General features: G+C 45.5%; 5 protein-coding genes across 6 annotated transcripts; 2 read left to right on the forward strand and 3 right to left on the reverse strand.

The window, feature by feature from the left end:
• Positions 1–59: 59 nt before the first annotated feature.
• Positions 60–2,902, forward strand: LOC133975522 (UDP-glucuronosyltransferase 2A1-like). Its single transcript, XM_062413490.1, has 6 exons — positions 60–460; positions 563–1,052; positions 1,138–1,418; positions 1,902–1,989; positions 2,136–2,355; positions 2,557–2,902. Exons 1-6 carry the CDS (start codon positions 179–181, stop codon positions 2,831–2,833), a joined length of 1,638 nt encoding a protein of 545 aa, XP_062269474.1. The 5' UTR covers positions 60–178; the 3' UTR covers positions 2,834–2,902.
• Positions 2,903–3,055: 153 nt separating this feature from the next.
• On the reverse strand, positions 3,056–9,574 carry ythdc1 (YTH N6-methyladenosine RNA binding protein C1). Its single transcript, XM_062413489.1, has 16 exons — positions 9,387–9,574; positions 8,713–8,814; positions 8,317–8,615; positions 7,806–8,184; positions 7,579–7,641; positions 7,384–7,478; positions 7,181–7,289; positions 6,976–7,093; positions 6,813–6,897; positions 6,566–6,720; positions 5,071–5,150; positions 4,793–4,829; positions 4,588–4,627; positions 4,405–4,467; positions 4,133–4,321; positions 3,056–3,896 (listed from the first exon to the last, which is right to left on the reverse strand). The coding sequence occupies exons 1-16, from the start codon at positions 9,412–9,414 to the stop codon at positions 3,708–3,710; spliced, it is 2,031 nt and encodes a 676-aa protein (XP_062269473.1). The 5' UTR covers positions 9,415–9,574; the 3' UTR covers positions 3,056–3,707.
• Positions 9,575–10,759: 1,185 nt separating this feature from the next.
• ufc1 (ubiquitin-fold modifier conjugating enzyme 1) lies at positions 10,760–11,642 on the forward strand. The gene has a single exon (XM_062413069.1). The coding sequence runs from the start codon at positions 10,888–10,890 to the stop codon at positions 11,401–11,403; it is 516 nt and encodes a 171-aa protein (XP_062269053.1). The 5' UTR covers positions 10,760–10,887; the 3' UTR covers positions 11,404–11,642.
• Positions 11,643–11,998: 356 nt separating this feature from the next.
• On the reverse strand, positions 11,999–14,218 carry LOC133975171 (ribitol-5-phosphate transferase FKTN-like). Its single transcript, XM_062413068.1, has 8 exons — positions 13,991–14,218; positions 13,750–13,896; positions 13,533–13,663; positions 13,242–13,374; positions 12,922–13,051; positions 12,704–12,837; positions 12,445–12,569; positions 11,999–12,334 (listed from the first exon to the last, which is right to left on the reverse strand). The coding sequence occupies exons 1-8, from the start codon at positions 14,201–14,203 to the stop codon at positions 12,121–12,123; spliced, it is 1,227 nt and encodes a 408-aa protein (XP_062269052.1). The 5' UTR covers positions 14,204–14,218; the 3' UTR covers positions 11,999–12,120.
• A 364-nt stretch (positions 14,219–14,582) lies between these two features.
• On the reverse strand, positions 14,583–17,517 carry LOC133975170 (ribitol-5-phosphate transferase FKTN-like). 2 transcript variants are annotated; one of them, XM_062413067.1, is made up of 10 exons: positions 17,254–17,517; positions 17,044–17,100; positions 16,578–16,775; positions 16,337–16,483; positions 16,120–16,250; positions 15,829–15,961; positions 15,509–15,638; positions 15,291–15,424; positions 15,032–15,156; positions 14,583–14,921 (listed from the first exon to the last, which is right to left on the reverse strand). In XM_062413067.1, exons 1-10 carry the CDS (start codon positions 17,353–17,355, stop codon positions 14,708–14,710), a joined length of 1,371 nt encoding a protein of 456 aa, XP_062269051.1. In that variant the 5' UTR covers positions 17,356–17,517; the 3' UTR covers positions 14,583–14,707. The 2 variants fall into 2 exon arrangements, with proteins under 2 accessions (XP_062269051.1, XP_062269050.1); XM_062413066.1 differs by having other exon boundaries at positions 16,578–16,778.
• Positions 17,518–17,902: the final 385 nt, after the last annotated feature.

Here is a 17,902-nt window from a genome sequence, read left to right on the forward strand (position 1 = left end):
CCTGTTTACCTCTTCCCCTACTTCCTCTGAAATCTGTAAAGCATCTATCTCTCTGTCTGTCTGGCATGACATGTGATCAGTAGTGAGTTTCCCCGTCCAATCAGAGAGCAGCTCTTATCAGTAACTGACCTATGATCAAGTTGCACTTTCACCTGCAGCAACAGAAAGCCACAGACGAATGAAACAGGATGGTTTTGGTCATTCACTCATGATGCAGCTCTTCCGGCCTCTTCTCTTTGTCCCTGCCGTCCTGGTGCTGCTCCATCAGCTCGCTCCGGCTGATGGCGGCCATGTCCTGGTGTTTCCAGGTGAGTATAGTCATTGGTTGAACATGCGGAACATCTTGGACGAGCTGGTGAAGCGGAACCACTCCGTCACCGTGTTAGTTTCTGAAGCATCTCCGTCCGTCGACTACAACAACAGCCGCTATGCCACCAAGTTCAACTTCCTGGTTTACAAGGTGATGTCAGGTTCAGACATGTAGGGGTTAATGTGTTCTCAAGACTTTAGAAACTTTAATAACTTTCAATGACTTTTAAAACTGGTGCTTCTTGTTGTCCAGGTTCCTTTTAGCAAATCTGATCTACATGGCCTCACTGAAGAGTTAATCAACTTCTCCATGTTCGAGTGGCATCGTTCTTCGATTCTGAAAAGGATTTTGTGGAGTCATGATTGGACGGCACGTTCCATCGATGTCCTGATGCGTCAGTGTGACTCCATGTTCAAGGATGAGCAGCTGATGGCGACTCTGCGGGACTCTAAGTTCGACGCTGTCCTGCTCGACCCGGTGACGATTTGCGGTGACCTGGTGGCCGACCTTCTCGACCTGCCACTCATCGTCTCGCTGCGTTTGTCGTTCGGGGGGGTGATGGAGCGACACTGCGGCCATGCGCCGGCTCCGCCCTCATACGTCCCTGCCGCTCCGCTGCCGTACAGTGACCACATGACGTTTGTGGAGAGACTGATCAACACAGTGACGTATGTCTCACTGTCTGTAATGACAGAGATGTTCTGGAGGCTAAGGCTGGATAAGTACTACACAGAGGTCAAAGGTCAGTGGTAGGTCAAAGGTCAGCTCACCTATCTCTTCAAATTAAAAGCCCAACAAAGCTGTTTCCTTTATGTATGTGTTGACAGGAAGTCCCACCAGCTACTGTGGGACTCTGGGAAAAGCCGACTTGTGGTTCATCAGGACTTTCTGGGACATAGAGACGCCAAAGCCGATCCCGCCCAACTTCAAACATGTGGGCGGTCTGCACTGCAAACCGGCCAATCAGCTGCCAGCAGACATGGAGGAGTTTGTTCAGAGTTCGGGTGATGCTGGCGTGGTGGTGGTTTCCTTTGGCTCCATGGTAACCAACTTCACGACAGAAACTGCTGATGTCATCGCCGTTGCCCTCGGACAGATCCCGCAAAAAGTAAGAGGCTCCGCCCACTCAGACACACTGAGTTGAGCTGCTTTCAGACCTGCACTGAACTCCGGAGATCCTCCACAGTCCATCTGAAGGAGGAAGGTTGTGAAGCACCGAGTGTGAGGCTCCGGACGTTCTGCACACGTTCCTTCTGGCCTCTCAGAATACAGTCAACAGAAAGTCAGCAGAAACCGCTGGATTCTCTGCTTACGGGCTGGGGGGGTTGATGACGTATCTAACAGATGCAAAAATGAAAAAAACTTTATATTCCCATTTTGCACACGTAGTGGACACCGACAAGACTTCAGGAGAGTTTGTGGTGATGACATCATGTTGATGTGATGTAAACATGATCACATGAACTGAGCAGAGGACGTGATATGTTACTTCCTGCCTCTGTCTGTTGCTCCACCCCTAAATATTAAATTAATCTAAAATAATTTTTGTTAAAATTACACGTAAACGTGTCAATTTTTCTTGTTTTTTCAGGTGATTTGGAAATACAAAGGAAGTAGACCAAAAACTTTGATGTCAAATACGAAACTTTACGACTGGATTCCTCAGAACGACCTGCTGGGTAACACACACACGCACAACTACACACACACGCACCAACACAGTTTTTAGTGATCAGCTGATTCATCTCATCCATCAGTGATTATTGATATTTCTGTGATATAATGCTGAAGAATCTTTTAACAATAAAAGCCTGGTTCCTGGCAGGTCACCCAAGGACCAGAGCGTTTGTGACTCATGGTGGCACCAACGGTTTGTATGAGGCCGTGTATCACGCCGTGCCAATGGTCGGAATCCCGCTGTTCGCAGATCAGCCAGATAACATCGCCCGCCTCAGTCGCCGCGGCGCCGCTGTCGTCCTGGACTTCAACAGTATGACGTCCGACATGCTGAGGCAGGCGCTGCATGATGTCATCAGTCAGCCAGGGTGAGGGTGACGTCACAAACAGCTGGAAGATACTTTCTATTTCCTGTTCCATACCTTCTGGTCATTCTTGTTCCCTTTCACATTAAAAGCCCCAGACTTCCTGCCGAATCACATACTCCAACGTTTGAATACATATTTGGATTTCCTGTCTTTAACAATAAAATACCACTGTGACCTTGATTCTTTTCCCATGATGCTTAGCTACAAGTCCAGCATTCAGCATCTGTCGAATGTGCATCGTGACCAGCCGGTGGCGCCACTGAGCACAGCCGCATTCTGGGTGGAGTTTGTGATGCGACATGGTGGAGCGCCACACCTGCGGCTCGCATCACATGAGCTGAACTGGTTCCAGTACCACAGCCTGGACGTCGCAGGTGCCCTGCTGGTTTTCCTGATGATCACCGGCGCCCTCTGCTGGGCGGGAATCCGCGGTTTCCTGCTACGCTGCAGACGAGGACGACGAGAAAAGAATGACTAAAGATTTAACTTCCTTGTCAGTTTTAACTTTATTTTTATCTGTAAAATAAAAGTTATTTTATTAAACAAACGTCTGGTTTAATTTATTGAGAATTGGTGTTAGTTGACTCCCTGTAATCTGATTCTCAATAGTAGTTAATTATGTTAATAGGTACATTTGTTGCATCTTACTGATCGGGCGTTAGCATACATCGGATCACATGACAAAGAAAACAAGCTTAAGTCGATTTCAGGTTTTTATTTTATACAAAATCAAGCATAGGCTCCGCCCCCTCCGTACACAAACAGGAAATAAAGATTTAACCTTCAAATGTTACAATAGAGACTGAAAACGGATCAATTCAACCTGCTGCTGATCAATAAACATCACAAACAGCCGAGCTTCTTCTCTAGTCAGAGGTGATTACAAGATGAAAATGGTAACTTAAAAAAAAAAAGGTTGCCGCTTAAATAAAACCCTGAAAACAAAAAAATAAATAAAAAAAACAGATGTTTTTACAAACAATAATGGAGGAAAACTAACAGGAAGTAGTGTCCAACCTTTCACAATAAAACAAGCAGTGACAAGAGAAAGATTAAAAAACATTGACCTGCCCGAGGGCCTCCAGCCTCCTGTTGAAACCTTGCAACTAAAATACTGATGCTTGCTTTTTTCATGTTTTAAACGTGTGAAGCCGGAACGCGTATGACAGGTGTTGTCACTCAATCATCAAAATCTGATTTTAATTTTTACATTTTTAAAGTCTATTCACGTAAAAAGTGATGTCATCCCATCGCTCCTTTTTTATTCAAGATTTAACAGAGACAGGAAACCAGCAAACAACTGTAGACCGCCGAAATAAACCTCAACTCAGACACGATGTGACTTCATCAGATCACCTGCGGTACCGCCCTCTCTCTTTGTCCCTCTCTCTCTCTCTGTCTCTGTCCCTTCCTCGCTCTCTCTCTCTCTCACGTCGAGGTCCGCCACGCTCTCGTTCTCGCTGCCGGTCTCGCTCCCGCCGGCTGCTCACCACCGCCTGTGTCCGCCGCAGGAAGTCGTCCACACGCATGTCATAGTCATGCTGCGAGAGAGATTGAAAATCAATAAGACCTCATCAGATTGATTAATTAGTAGAGCTGCATAATTTATCAAATATCACATACTGATTCAGAGAAAACTGAGAGCTGACCCATAGGGGGCGATCTGAGCTATTATCCCAAGTGACAACAGGAATCGGATCGGTTTAACAAAGGTGATGAGGTTGTCCAAGGAAGGAGGAAGACCTGAAGGTCAAGAACATCGTCCTACAGAACTCACCGGGCTGGAGGCGAAGGCACGGTGCTGCGGTGCCCGCTGCTTATCTCTGAAGCGGGGGGGTGGAGCCTCGTGTGGCGGCAGTGGTGGGTGATGGTGGTGATAGGCCTGGTGAGGGGGTGGAGGGGGGTGGCCGTGGTGGTAGTAGGGTGGGTGATGGGGCGGTGGCTGCTCGACACCGGGGTACGCCGCCTGACAACAACAACATGAAATCATTGGTCTCAGTCGTCAATAATGTGATTGATGAGCAAACAGGATCAAAAACAGAGTCGTACCAGCGTCTGCCACGGAGCAGGAGGTCCCACGCTGTGGTGATAATCTCTCATGTAGTCGTATGACTGAAACAGGAAACACAGGTGAGCCCACCCGACACTAACACGCTAACACCTCAGTGCTACAGGACCAGAACCAAGTTCAACTGGACACATTGATGCTAAGCTAACATGCTAAAATCTCACCCCATTGAGAAAAACATCTCGCCTTACGCTGGAGAAACGTCTGAAAACAGAACAAAACATTTTTTAGAAAAACATTTAAAATATTTGCCATAATTAAAAAAAAAAATTTTTTTCTTAGCTATTAAAACGGATTAAGGTTATCTTTCGTCTTTGCTCAACCGATAAATGCTGCTGTGGCTCTGCCCACATTCTGATGTGGTCTCACCTGTCCACCTGCTGATTACGAAGGTCCTGGAGGAACCCTGCAAATAAAATTAGTTTAATGAAACTGTTTCTGATGTATGAATCAAACAGTAAGGCAAATATATAAACATTATTTTGACAAAGACTAAAAAAAGTCGACAAATTGAATGCATTTGGAAATCAAACACTAAAAATAATAGAAATAAATCTTTGAACCAATTATAAAAACATCAAAACAATGTTGGCTGAAGTTACTTTCATTCAAAACAGGAAGTGACTGAGATTTTTCAAATAAACGACCTGCTCGCTGGTTGAAGTCAGGTGGACCTTCGGCTCGCGGCCTCTTCCTGCCGTGGAGGTCGAACTCTTCAGGTCGACGCCTACGTAAACAAGTTGACAAGTAAGACACACACACGCACACGTATACACACTCTCACACATACATCATTGCGTACTATAAAAACTCACTCAGGTCAATTCAGCAACAGAAAAAAAACTCCAAGTGCTGATTTACTGATATTTTATAGACATGTGATCGTCCAGAGAACCAATCAGACGACACAACATCCCTCGCCCACTCCCTCTCTCACCTTAGGGTCGTACGAGGGCGACGCCCTCTCACGTCTTTACTTAATTTAATAAAGGACGTTGTTTCACTGCTTGATGGACAAATACAATACTTAAAGGAATTTTGTTTCACACACACAATAAAAAAACAAACAAGAAGAAGCGTGTGAAGGAACAACATACCGCCTCTGTTGTTTACGTTGTTTGTCAACAACACTGAGATTATAAACACAGTTCCTCATCAGTCCATTAAAGGCTTTTTTAAAACCTCTTATTTTGAAAGGGTGGAGGGAGGTGATGATGATGATGATGATGGTGCAGTCCTGTCAATCAATATGTAAAGCCCCACCCACCTCCATCCCAGCCCTGCCCCCTCCAGACCAGCAACAGTCCTTCCTGTCGCTCCGTCCGTCGCCTCCAGCCCCAACACACACACTTTATATTCAGTTCATTAGAGCGACACACACACACGCACACATGTGCACGTTTTCACTCTCAGTCCTGAGTGTACAGGGGGAGGAGGGTGTCATATAAATGTCCTTTTATTGGGGGAGGGGTAGGTCCATAAGGATTCTTTTAAGAAGTCCGTCTTTACCTTATGAGCCAGAAGCCCCGCCCCCAAACAAATCCTACCCTCTCATTGGATTCAGTCCAGAGGCCTCGCCCCCAAACACATCACACCCTCTCATTGGATTCAGTCCAGAGGCCCCGCCTCTCTCACACCCCACCCGCACCACCTTCTCAAAGACCAGTAAGAGTTCTACCCGCCCTCCTCCTTCAGTCCGGCCAGTGACGCTCGTCCTTTTTGCTTTTATTTTGAAATGGTCAGCCACAGTCCAGCTAAACTTTCGATTATTAAACTTCCAAAGAAAGAAACTCCTGTAAAGAAAAAAAGCTTTGATGAGGCGACAAACTTTCATTGACTGAAAATTATTTATCAAAGGAAAATAAATTTAAAAACTAGAGAAGAAACGTATGTCCTGAACGTTTCACTTCCTGTCTGACTTTTACGACCTCTGACGCAGAGCCAGGCATCATTGCGGTGGGAAGCTCCTGACTGGACAAACCACAACAACCATCAATGAACCAGCAACGCTCGCCATGGGATTGCTAGCCACCGGCTAAAAGCAGCAGCCTTCTCCGTCGTCCAGCAGCAGATGGCGCCGTGGCCGCAGCAGGAGAGGAAGAAGAACAGGAAGCGGGAGAAGGAGCTTGGTGTTTGGCTAACCTTCCCGGTTCACGTTGTGGTGGCCGGCCTCGAGGCCGCGGCTCCGAAGGCGTTGTGCGTTTGTGACGAACTTGACGAGCTACCAGGTGAACGTCCACACTCTCATCCAATGGGAACAGGGCACAGAGCTGAGCACCGATCTCTGGTTGGATCTCCTGAAACAGATTTTAAAATGTTCAAAACAAAAGTTAGCAATGTCTCACAGAGCCTGAAGATCAAATGGCCTGGAATCAAATTGCGTGCTGACCTGTCCATCACGTCCAATCTTCACAGGCTTGTGTTCGTTCCAGGGGTTCGACAGATGAGACGTCTTCGTGAACGGAAGTTCTCTCCTGAGGGCGAACAGAGGAAGAGGCTTGTGATGTTGTGGCATTATTGTTTTTGTGATTATCATTATTGTTGTAGCTTACCTGCAGAGCCAGTCGATCTTGAAGACTCCGCCCAGCATCTTGGCGTTCATACCGGCAGGAAGAACCCAGTGGATCGGAGATCCGCCATGATGAGACTCCGATGCCAAACGAGCGAAACCTACGGTTGAGACGGAGACAAATTTAAAAACAGTGAAGGAAAAAAAAAAAAAAGATATTTTCTATAAAGTTAATGATTAGTTTTTACCTTGGAATTTTCCACTTTCCCTCACAGAGAAGACGAGGATGACGCTGTGAGCGGCGCGGAACGCTGCATTCAACTTCTTCTCATTCACCGGCAGCGTCGACCACACGCCCTGTACACGATGACATCATCATTAACCAGATACATCACAAACCCTGAACACGATGACATCATAATCAACAGGTTACATCACTGCCTCATTGTACCTTAGCTTTAGCCAACGACACGTTTTCATGGTTGTTGCTCTTGATGAGGAAGAAGCGAGCATCTCGCAGGATGTATCGTAATTTACTGGTCGGATCTGAAACCACACAGGAAGAGGAAGGAATCTGATTACTTTAATATGATCATAGTAAGATGTTAAAACATTCTTTACAGATAAATAAAGATGGCCGCCTTACTCTCCATCCCTTTGCGAACAGCCCGGACTGAGGACGACAACTTGTCCTGCTTCTTCTCCGAATCTTTCAAAGTAAAAGCATAGAAACTAAGTGAATGAAACATTCATTAAAAAATCTCGTGCACATTCCCCCACAGGAAATAATGATTGGTCTATTATTGAGGATAATGATCATGGATGATAGTGTGTGGATATAAAACAAGCATCATTCATTGTAGTCATGATTACCTGAGGCGTCTGAGGCGGAGCCTGAACGAGCCGACTCGCCGTCGTCAGAGAAACTAACAGAGGAGGCGGAGCGCGAGTCACCAGCTTCGCTCCGAGTGTCGTAGTCGTTACCCTCGCCACCGCCACGTCTCTCGTACTCCTCCTCTTCTTCTTCCTCTTCCTCCTTCTCTCCTTCTTCCTCATCCTCCTCTTCATCCATGCCCTCCTCCTCTTCGTCTTCCTCCTGCTCCTCATCTTCCTCCTCCTCTACCTGGGAGCCAGCAGGGGAGGAGCTTCCTGATCCCTGCTCTGAGCCAAACTCTTCTACCACGTCCTCCTCTGATTGGTTGATCACCACGTGGGGTGTAGGGCTTGGAGGTCGCTCTTCACGCCGCAGCTTCTGTAGACAAACAGGAAATAAATATGATTGGCTGAAAGCCTTGAAACTGTTTGTTTGCGTGTGTACTCAATACAGAGTAGCAGCAGTATTAATAAGTAGTATTAATCGCAGTACTAGCAGTGGTGTGAATACCTGGCTCAGACCCTCCAGGCCTCTTTGGGCTTCTCTGCGTCTAGCGTCTTCTGCTCCTCGGCTCCTTGTCGCCTCTCGGGAGACTCGCCGACTCTTTCGCTCCTCATAGTATTCGTTTCGGTAGCCGGTGCTGGCGGTGTGTCTGCCCCGGGGGCTGGATGGCGTCTTCTTGGAGGAGGAAAGAGGCGGGCCTGGGGCTCTCTTATTAGTGGAGGATGATCTGGAGGGGTTATGGCCTGACGAGGGGCGGAGCCTCTTCAGGTCATGGCTGTTAGAGCGTTCACTTTTCCTCTTTGTTCCTGAGAGCGAGACATTATTTAACCACTGTCTTCATCACAAAATCAGTTGTGGTGTGAATAGCAGTAACAGTTGTGATAACAGTAGATGTATCAGTACCTTTCTTGTCACTGACGTCTCTCTCACTCTCTGGATTGTACAACTCATCATCTTGATCTGGAGCCTCGGTCAGAAGATCCTCTAGAACGTTCAGCTCTCCATCTGACACACACAGGAAACTTGACTTAAACTAGCACACGTGACACACTTTCAAACTGTATTTAAACTAACTACCAGTCTCAAATAAAACAGGGAAATCACTGATTCAATGTTCATAAAATGACACATTTACTTTAAGTTAACATGTTGTAAAAGGGAAAGGAAATGACGTCGTAATATACTTAAAGATCATTCGAACAATAAATCAGGACATTCACAACTTCCTGTCTTTATTATGACGTAGTGATGAACCAGCCACAGCCAGTGTTGATCAGTGCGGGTCAGAAACACGCGTGTGTGTGTTTGACGTTGATGGTGCGTGAAGCTGCAGAATGAACAGATGAACGCAGCCGGGTGTCGTGGCTTCACGCAGCAGGACACGTTAGAACCAAGGAGACACGCAAGAGCTGCTGCTGATCAATTACTTACACATAACTTGTCACCAGCTACTAACTAGTGTACACATGAGCCACTGGTCGATAAGATGATCGATAACCAATCGGCAGCAGATTCAATCCGAGCAGAACAAAGATAGCACACATGCTAACAGCTAGCTGCGGCTAACAAAGCCTCACCTTTGTCCTCGCGCCGGTCGGCCGCCATCACCGCCGCCGTGACGTGTCCACGCCTCGTGCTCAGGTGAATGTGCAGGTGAACAGATCTGATCTGAATTCACAAACTAAATAATAAGAAAAACCAGCGTAGGGGAGCTGAGAGCAAATGGCGGACAGACTGTTGTTGGAGCGACTTCTTCTTCTGGTGAGAAAAATGTGAACTGCCGCCACCTGCTGGAGCGGAGAGCCTCCCGTCGACACGTGACTGCACAAAGTTAATACGTTCAACTTTGTGACATCAGGTCGTTCAACAACGTTACAAAAAGTCCAATAATGACTAACGGTCCCGAATATATTACTATCAAGGTTTTTTATAATAATTACATCTTAGTTAATATCAGTTACTCCACTGACTCGTCATAAAAATGTATATTTTCACTGTCACTCCCCTGGACCAACCGCCTCTTTCTGGACACTCAACAGTTCCTCATTGATATGAGCAGGTCAGAAGCCAATTCAAGATCTGATCAATGACTATGGCTGCAAAGCAAAGCTGATGTTGTCAAAGAAAAAAGAGCAACTGAAGAAAAGAGGCAGTTCACCTTTCTCCCTCTTGGTTGGAGGCTCTGTCTGATGGGGAGAGATGAATTGATCAACTTACTAAATAACAGACTATTAATGTAAGTTATGGGCCAAACGAGCTTAGATTCATTGTAGCACAAAATGGGTGGACGAGGGTAAAATGCTGCAACTGATCAATTGAATTGGATATGGATTATGCGTTATCGAACAGAATTAAAAATATGTTGTTTTATTTTGTGTGAAGAACAGAGTTCATTACATTAAAAAGGCAGTGATCATTAAGCACTCATTTTGGGGGTTTGCATTTTGTGGACTTCACAACTATAAACAATACATTCATGATTAATTGGCTTCTCACATTTATTAATAGCCCTTATTTTCTATGGAATTCGTACCAAAGAATGTATTTTCGAAATAGGTGGCCTGTTGTTTATTTTGTTGGGTAATTATATAATTGGGGAAATCCCAATCAGTTTGTGAAACTTTCATGAGCAGACGCTTTTCACCTGGTCTTTCCTGTTCAAACATAACTTCTCTCCATCGGGGATGAATAAAGTAATCTATCTATCTATCTATCTATCTATCTATCTATAAGGATTACTTCTGGGAGGAAACGCCAAATTACCATTACCGTGAAGGAGCAGAATCTTTTTTTATGTATTTCATTTATTTGTCTTGAAATTATTTCTAAGGATAGGCAAAGAGAAATAAACTGTAAAAAAAAATCTTTATTTATCAAATGAAACATGTCAAACAAAATCAAACATGACCAAAGCGTTCTGATGTTTTGTTTTGAAAATCTCATGGCGGAAGTACTGTAACAGACCGGAAGTCCGCGTCATTCCTCCCAGCTGAGCAGAACCGGCTAGAACACACTGAACTTATTTTATCTGTAAAAAGACGAAAGAATCATAAACTTTTATTTCCTTCCGGACACAACATGTCGGACGAAGCCACGCGCAGGGCCGTGTCTCAGATCCCGCTGCTGAAGACCCCGGCGGGGCCGCGGGACCGGGCTCTATGGCCGCAGCGGCTGAAGGAGGAGTACCAGGCTCTGATCCGGTTCGTGGAGCAGAACAAGGCCGCGGACAACGACTGGTTCCGCCTCGAGTCCAACGCGGACGGGACGCGCTGGACCGGCACGTGCTGGTTCATCCACGAGCTGATGCGCTACGAGTTCCGGTTGGAGTTCGACATCCCGGTGACGTATCCCGACACCGCGCCCGAGGTGGCGATACCGGAGCTGGACGGGAAGACGGCGAAGATGTACCGGGGCGGGAAGATCTGCCTCACCGACCACTTCGCACCGCTGTGGGCCCGCAACGCGCCGCGCTTCGGGCTCGCGCACCTCATGGCGCTGGGACTCGGACCGTGGCTCGCGGTGGAAGTACCGGATCTGATCGGTAAAGGGCTCGTGCTGCACAAGGAGCGGCAGCGCGACGAGGCGGCTGAGTGACGTCACCGGACAACACGTTAAAGACTTTTGAATGGAAACGGAACCGAAACACGGAGTGACGTCATGCTAATGTGATGGAAGCTGCATTGGTCGTCACCGTGAGGAGCTGAGCAGTGTTGTTTATAAAGTTTATTTAAATTGGACTGACACTCTGACACTGTGCAAAGCATGTCCACAGAAGTTATTTTTTGATTAAAGTGACTTGGGTTCATATCACATTAAAATCATGTGATAACATGTCCACGGTTTGAGAATATTTCATGATCCGAAGTGTGTTGGTGATTTGGTGCAGAATTGAGCTTGAGGTGTGAATTGAGATGATACAAGTTTGAATATAAACTGATGGAAAATGAAAGTTTGACAACACCAACAGATGCTGCTGTGACCTTTGGCCTGGATCTTCTCTCCTCCGATCAGAAGTAGGTGAGGAACGTAGTGGCCATCCATGACCCTTTCATTCTGTTCTCAGCTGATCAGGTTGATATTGATTCAACTCCCACCACCCCCAAGATGCCGCCTGGGTTTCATGTTAACAAGGGCAGTGTTTAAATTCTGTTTTTTGAAAGGATTAGTTGAAAGAGTTTGACAAAAATGATTTAAACCGTAAGTGTTTATTAGTGAATGAGGTTAACAGAAATAAATTCAACTTCCTGTTTCTCCGCACTACATTCGTAGTTTCAGTGTTAATCTTGTTTTCCAACTTTTTGTAGTCTCCTCTCAGTAAACTTGGATAAGCTCCGCCCACTCCGCACGCGGCCACGCTCCATTCTCTTGCACGTTGCTAGGCGATGACTTCCAGTCCCAGCTCCTCACTGGGATGCTCCAGGAGGAACCGTAATTAGCCGTCACATAGTCGAGGGTTTCACAGGGAACACGAACTTTAAGCTCGAGAAGCTCCGTCCAGCAAAGAGAGAAACGAGGAAAGATGTACCTGAAGAAGAATAAACATCAAAAGTTTATCGATAACAAAAGTGTGAAATACTTAAACCAGCTGACAGATTAAACCTCATTAAACTTATTAAATGTTAATATTTTATTCACTTGAACTTCCTGCCGCTCTTCGCCTGTGTTCCTCCGTTCCAGACGATGTCTCCGTCTTCATAGAAGAAGAAAATGTCCAGTTTGACATCCTCACTTACAAATGAAAGCTCCAGACTGTCCTCCACCTGCACAATAAAAGAAGCCTTCAAAATCAAACACACACTAGCTTCCACAAAATTAGAAACACACAACCACTCAAAACACTAAACAACCACCTGCAATTAGAAATATAATAAATTTTGTTTTATAAATATCTGACCTTTCCAAACTTGTGTTTGAGTGACAGTCCAGCCTCTCTGAATGCTGCAATGATGTCCCACCGGAAGTCTGCGATAAAAATCCCTATATCGACATCTCGACTGTACGAAATAATACTGCATTGCCTGAACCAGCCTGCAGGGGGCGAGAGAGGCAGAGACATCTGTTAATGAGGCTGTGATGTCATCATGTCAAAGAGTTAGCAAGTTAGCACATTACCCAGAAAGGTGCCGCTGCTGAGCCAGAAGGGGATGTTGAGTTGTTTGAGCGTTCGAGCGGCTAAATGAAGCAACGACTTTGCTTTTCTGTGAAAATCCATCGCCATTGGAGATGTGTCATCAGGATAGAGCTACATTCACACATTGTGGAGAGGGAGAGAATCTATTTATTCATATGCTTATTTAATTTTGTAACAAAATAATAATGACTCAAGATCCTCTTACAAGCTTTTCATCATGTGAATGAAAGCTCAGCTAAAATCAGCTTATTTATAATATATATATATATATATCTATATATCTATATTTCTTCTTTCAGACCTGCAAGAAGTTACGAGCGTCACGATAACGACACTCCAGGAAGTGGGCATGTTGCTGTTCGGACAAGAAGTGGGAAACGTTGCGCGGGACTTGAATGTCGAGGCCATCCAGGACAGTCAGGACCAGCTCTGGCCTGCAGGGGCCAAGCACATTAAACACATGTTTAATTAAAGACTGGATTCAGTATAAACGTACAGTGGACAGTGTAACAGTGACTCTTGAAAGTGAGTGTGTTTACTGACACTGGTTCAACCACAGTCAAACATCTTGTCATCATACGTGTTGCTGTACCTGTCATAGGCTCCGGCATGACGTCCGTAGTCGAGCAGTTTAAACGGTGCGAAGCTGCGGTCCCTGTTATCTCTGAGACGTAGCGCTCCGTGCCACAGATAGTTCCCGCTTCGCTCGTACAGGAAAACCACCTGCGGCAAAACATCATCATGTCATTTTGATCCGATGACATCACTAAATGTTTGGAGTTGTCATCAGGTGACATGGCCTCACTCACCTGGATGATGTAACCGTTGAGGCGGAAGAGGAAGTGCAGGGGGATGTCCTCTCCTGACAAATTGTCCAGGCTGGCCAATCGGGGATCCTCTCCCCGCAGCTGCAGCAGCTCAAAGCCTTTCTGCTCAACAGCCAATAGGAAGCCAGACTGACATGAAAAAAAAGAAGTAAATAATTTGACAAAAGTCACATTACATAAATACATGAGAGTAAACGTGCCATAAATCTCTCATCCTACTCACATCATACTTCCACAGGTTGGCGTGCACAGCGAATGATGTGATTGGCCGGTCAGTGCACAGAAAGCTGCAGTGCGGCTCCCGCACCTGCCGGTCACGCTGTCGCAAAGCATCCTGGGAGAGTAATGTGAGCGCTGCGGTGTCGGCAAGAAACATGGGCAGCCTGAACCGCTGGGCTAACGCCAGAAACTTCTTCACTGTCTGCTGCAGAGACATGACACATGAGAGTTACCATGGAAAGCCCTATCAGGACCGGAGTCCGAAGGATCCGAAGTGTGTTGGTGATTTGGTGCAGAATTGAGCTTGAGGTGTGAATTGAGATGATACAAGTTTGAATATAAACTGATGGAAAATGAAAGTTTGACAACACCAACAGATGCTGCTGTGACCTTTGGCCTGGATCTTCTCTCCTCCGATCAGAAGTAGGTGAGGAACGTAGTGGCCATCCATGACCCTTTCATTCTGTTCTCAGCTGATCAGGTTGATATTGATTCAACTCCCACCACCCCCAAGATGCCGCCTGGGTTTCATGTTAACAAGGGCAGTGTTTAAATTCTGTTTTTTGAAAGGATTAGTTGAAAGAGTTTGACAAAAATGATTTAAACCGTAAGTGTTTATTAGTGAATGAGGTTAACAGAAATAAATTCAACTTCCTGTTTCTCCGCACTACATTCGTAGTTTCAGTGTTAATCTTGTTTTCCAACTTTTTGTAGTCTCCTCTCAGTAAACTTGGATAAGCTCCGCCCACTCCGCACGCGGCCACGCTCCATTCTCTTGCACGTTGCTAGGCGATGACTTCCAGTCCCAGCTCCTCACTGGGATGCTCCAGGAGGAACCGTAATTAGCCGTCACATAGTCGAGGGTTTCACAGGGAACACGAACTTTAAGCTCGAGAAGCTCCGTCCAGCAAAGAGAGAAACGAGGAAAGATGTACCTGAAGAAGAATAAACATCAAAAGTTTATCGATAACAAAAGTGTGAAATACTTAAACCAGCTGACAGATTAAACCTCATTAAACTTATTAAATGTTAATATTTTATTCACTTGAACTTCCTGCCGCTCTTCGCCTGTGTTCCTCCGTTCCAGACGATGTCTCCGTCTTCATAGAAGAAGAAAATGTCCAGTTTGACATCCTCACTTACAAATGAAAGCTCCAGACTGTCCTCCACCTGCACAATAAAAGAAGCCTTCAAAATCAAACACACACTAGCTTCCACAAAATTAGAAACACACAACCACTCAAAACACTAAACAACCACCTGCAATTAGAAATATAATAAATTTTGTTTTATAAATATCTGACCTTTCCAAACTTGTGTTTGAGTGACAGTCCAGCCTCTCTGAATGCTGCAATGATGTCCCACCGGAAGTCTGCGATAAAAATCCCTATATCGACATCTCGACTGTACGAAATAATACTGCATTGCCTGAACCAGCCTGCAGGGGGCGAGAGAGGCAGAGACATCTGTTAATGAGGCTGTGATGTCATCATGTCAAAGAGTTAGCAAGTTAGCACATTACCCAGAAAGGTGCCGCTGCTGAGCCAGAAGGGGATGTTGAGTTGTTTGAGCGTTCGAGCGGCTAAATGAAGCAACGACTTTGCTTTTCTGTGAAAATCCATCGCCATTGGAGATGTGTCATCAGGATAGAGCTACATTCACACATTGTGGAGAGGGAGAGAATCTATTTATTCATATGCTTATTTAATTTTGTAACAAAATAATAATGACTCAAGATCCTCTTACAAGCTTTTCATCATGTGAATGAAAGCTCAGCTAAAATCAGCTTATTTATAATATATATATATATATATCTATATATCTATATTTCTTCTTTCAGACCTGCAAGAAGTTACGAGCGTCACGATAACGACACTCCAGGAAGTGGGCATGTTGCTGTTCGGACAAGAAGTGGGAAACGTTGCGCGGGACTTGAATGTCGAGGCCATCCAGGACAGTCAGGACCAGCTCTGGCCTGCAGGGGCCAAGCACATTAAACACATGTTTAATTAAAGACTGGATTCAGTATAAACGTACAGTGGACAGTGTAACAGTGACTCTTGAAAGTGAGTGTGTTTACTGACACTGGTTCAACCACAGTCAAACATCTTGTCATCATACGTGTTGCTGTACCTGTCATAGGCTCCGGCATGACGTCCGTAGTCGAGCAGTTTAAACGGTGCGAAGCTGCGGTCCCTGTTATCTCTGAGACGTAGCGCTCCGTGCCACAGATAGTTCCCGCTTCGCTCGTACAGGAAAACCACCTGCGGCAAAACATCATCATGTCATTTTGATCCGATGACATCACTAAATGTTTGGAGTTGTCATCAGGTGACATGGCCTCACTCACCTGGATGATGTAACCGTTGAGGCGGAAGAGGAAGTGCAGGGGGATGTCCTCTCCTGACAAATTGTCCAGGCTGGCCAATCGGGGATCCTCTCCCCGCAGCTGCAGCAGCTCAAAGCCTTTCTGCTCAACAGCCAATAGGAAGCCAGACTGACATGAAAAAAAAGAAGTAAATAATTTGACAAAAGTCACATTACATAAATACATGAGAGTAAACGTGCCATAAATCTCTCATCCTACTCACATCATACTTCCACAGGTTGGCGTGCACAGCGAATGATGTGATTGGCCGGTCAGTGCACAGAAAGCTGCAGTGCGGCTCCCGCACCTGCCGGTCACGCTGTCGCAAAGCATCCTGGGAGAGTAATGTGAGCGCTGCGGTGTCGGCAAGAAACATGGGCAGCCTGAACCGCTGGGCTAACGCCAGAAACTTCTTCACTGTCTGCTGCAGAGACATGACACATGAGAGTTACCATGGAAAGCCCTATCAGGACCGGACTGTAACAGATGTCCTCATATAAGACATGTGTTCAGAGACAATGTCCAACAACCTACTGATCACACTGACTGTCTTCATTCAACTACACAACAACCAGCATGTCTCTTCCTGGAGAAGAACCCACACAAACATGTGGAGAACATGCAACATGTATGGGATCATTGTGTGTCCGTGTAACACAAACAATACAACGTCACTGATGCTGACTCACCCATTGGACGTCGCTGGCGGTCAGTTGACCTGTTCTGCTCAGGATGTGAGGACCAGCCTGCAGAAGACATGTTTTATAATGTAGATTAGAAATGTCAGGATTATAATCTTTTTGCTAAAGAGTGACGATACATTCTCAACAAAACAAAAATTTGAATAACAAAAGGTCTAAATGAGGCCACTTCCTTATTTACGTGACGCTGCTCCTCACCTTGCTGACGTACGTCCGGTAGTAATACAGCTGGAACAGCAGGAACACGGAGCTGCTGGCGATCAGCAGCGTTAGAACGACTGTCCGGTTCACGCGAGGCATCCGGTAACCCTGCGCGGTGACCCGCTCCTCATGACGTCAGCACCGGAGCTCTCCGGTTGTTTACCGGCGGAAAAACCTACAATCGCGCGAAATACACAAAGCTGTCTGCGGCCTCAGCAGCCGCCGCCATCTTTTTAACCACCGGATAAGGAAGGCTGCTTCAATACGAATTTTCAAAATAAAAGCAAACATAAACAAAGTAAACTTATAAAATAAAAACATTACATTTAGTTAAAAATCTAAAGAGAATCCACATTAAAATCTCCTGATGTAAACAGTATGACGTGTAATGTAATATTTAGTTTTTCTGCAGCGGACTGTATCTGCTCCTTAATTTTATTTGTTGTGGTTGTTGTTTGCTCTTCACTGAAAACAATGATATTCTCTTTAACTCTAGATTAGTTTAAAAATAATAAAAGAGCGTTATATCTCTATTAATAAATGTATACATATATGTATTGAATATATACAGGGCCTCTATTGAAAATTAAACGGTAAACGGAAAAAGGTAAAGTGTGTTACTACTAGAGTACATGTACACGCAGTA

The sequence above is a fragment of the Platichthys flesus genome, chromosome 19 (assembly GCF_949316205.1).
Source record: "Platichthys flesus chromosome 19, fPlaFle2.1, whole genome shotgun sequence".
Lineage (NCBI taxonomy): Eukaryota > Metazoa > Chordata > Actinopteri > Pleuronectiformes > Pleuronectidae > Platichthys > Platichthys flesus.

What these genes read in the sequence shown, in the direction of transcription:
- LOC133975522 (XM_062413490.1), top strand. Translation starts at nt 179, where the DNA reads ATGAAACAGGATGGTTTTGGTCATTCACTCATGATGCAGCTCTTCCGG. An exon ending in TCCTCAGAACGACCTGCTGG is followed by an intron (nt 1,990 to 2,135) that starts GTAACACACACA and finishes GGTTCCTGGCAG; the next exon opens with GTCACCCAAGGACCAGAGCG. An exon ending in GATGTCATCAGTCAGCCAGG is followed by an intron (nt 2,356 to 2,556) that starts GTGAGGGTGACG and finishes CATGATGCTTAG; the next exon opens with CTACAAGTCCAGCATTCAGC.
- ythdc1 (XM_062413489.1), bottom strand. Translation starts at nt 9,414, where the DNA reads ATGGCGGCCGACCGGCGCGAGGACAAAG. An exon ending in CTCCGCCTCAGACGCCTCAG is followed by an intron (nt 7,642 to 7,805) that starts GTAATCATGACT and finishes TTACTTTGAAAG; the next exon opens with ATTCGGAGAAGAAGCAGGAC. An exon ending in GGAAAGTGGAAAATTCCAAG is followed by an intron (nt 7,094 to 7,180) that starts GTAAAAACTAAT and finishes TCTCAACCGTAG; the next exon opens with GTTTCGCTCGTTTGGCATCG.
- ufc1 (XM_062413069.1), top strand. Translation starts at nt 10,888, where the DNA reads ATGTCGGACGAAGCCACGCGCAGGGCCGTGTCTCAGATCCCGCTGCTG.
- LOC133975171 (XM_062413068.1), bottom strand. Translation starts at nt 14,203, where the DNA reads ATGTCTCTGCAGCAGACAGTGAAGAAGTTTCTGGCGTTAGCCCAGCGG. An exon ending in TCAACGGTTACATCATCCAG is followed by an intron (nt 13,664 to 13,749) that starts GTGAGTGAGGCC and finishes GTTTTGCCGCAG; the next exon opens with GTGGTTTTCCTGTACGAGCG. An exon ending in CATGCCGGAGCCTATGACAG is followed by an intron (nt 13,375 to 13,532) that starts GTACAGCAACAC and finishes TGGCCCCTGCAG; the next exon opens with GCCAGAGCTGGTCCTGACTG.
- LOC133975170 (XM_062413066.1), bottom strand. Translation starts at nt 17,355, where the DNA reads ATGCCTCGCGTGAACCGGACAGTCGTTCTAACGCTGCTGATCGCCAGC. An exon ending in ACCGGACGTACGTCAGCAAG is followed by an intron (nt 17,101 to 17,253) that starts GTGAGGAGCAGC and finishes TGTCTTCTGCAG; the next exon opens with GCTGGTCCTCACATCCTGAG. An exon ending in ACGCTCGTAACTTCTTGCAG is followed by an intron (nt 15,639 to 15,828) that starts GTCTGAAAGAAG and finishes GTGTGAATGTAG; the next exon opens with CTCTATCCTGATGACACATC.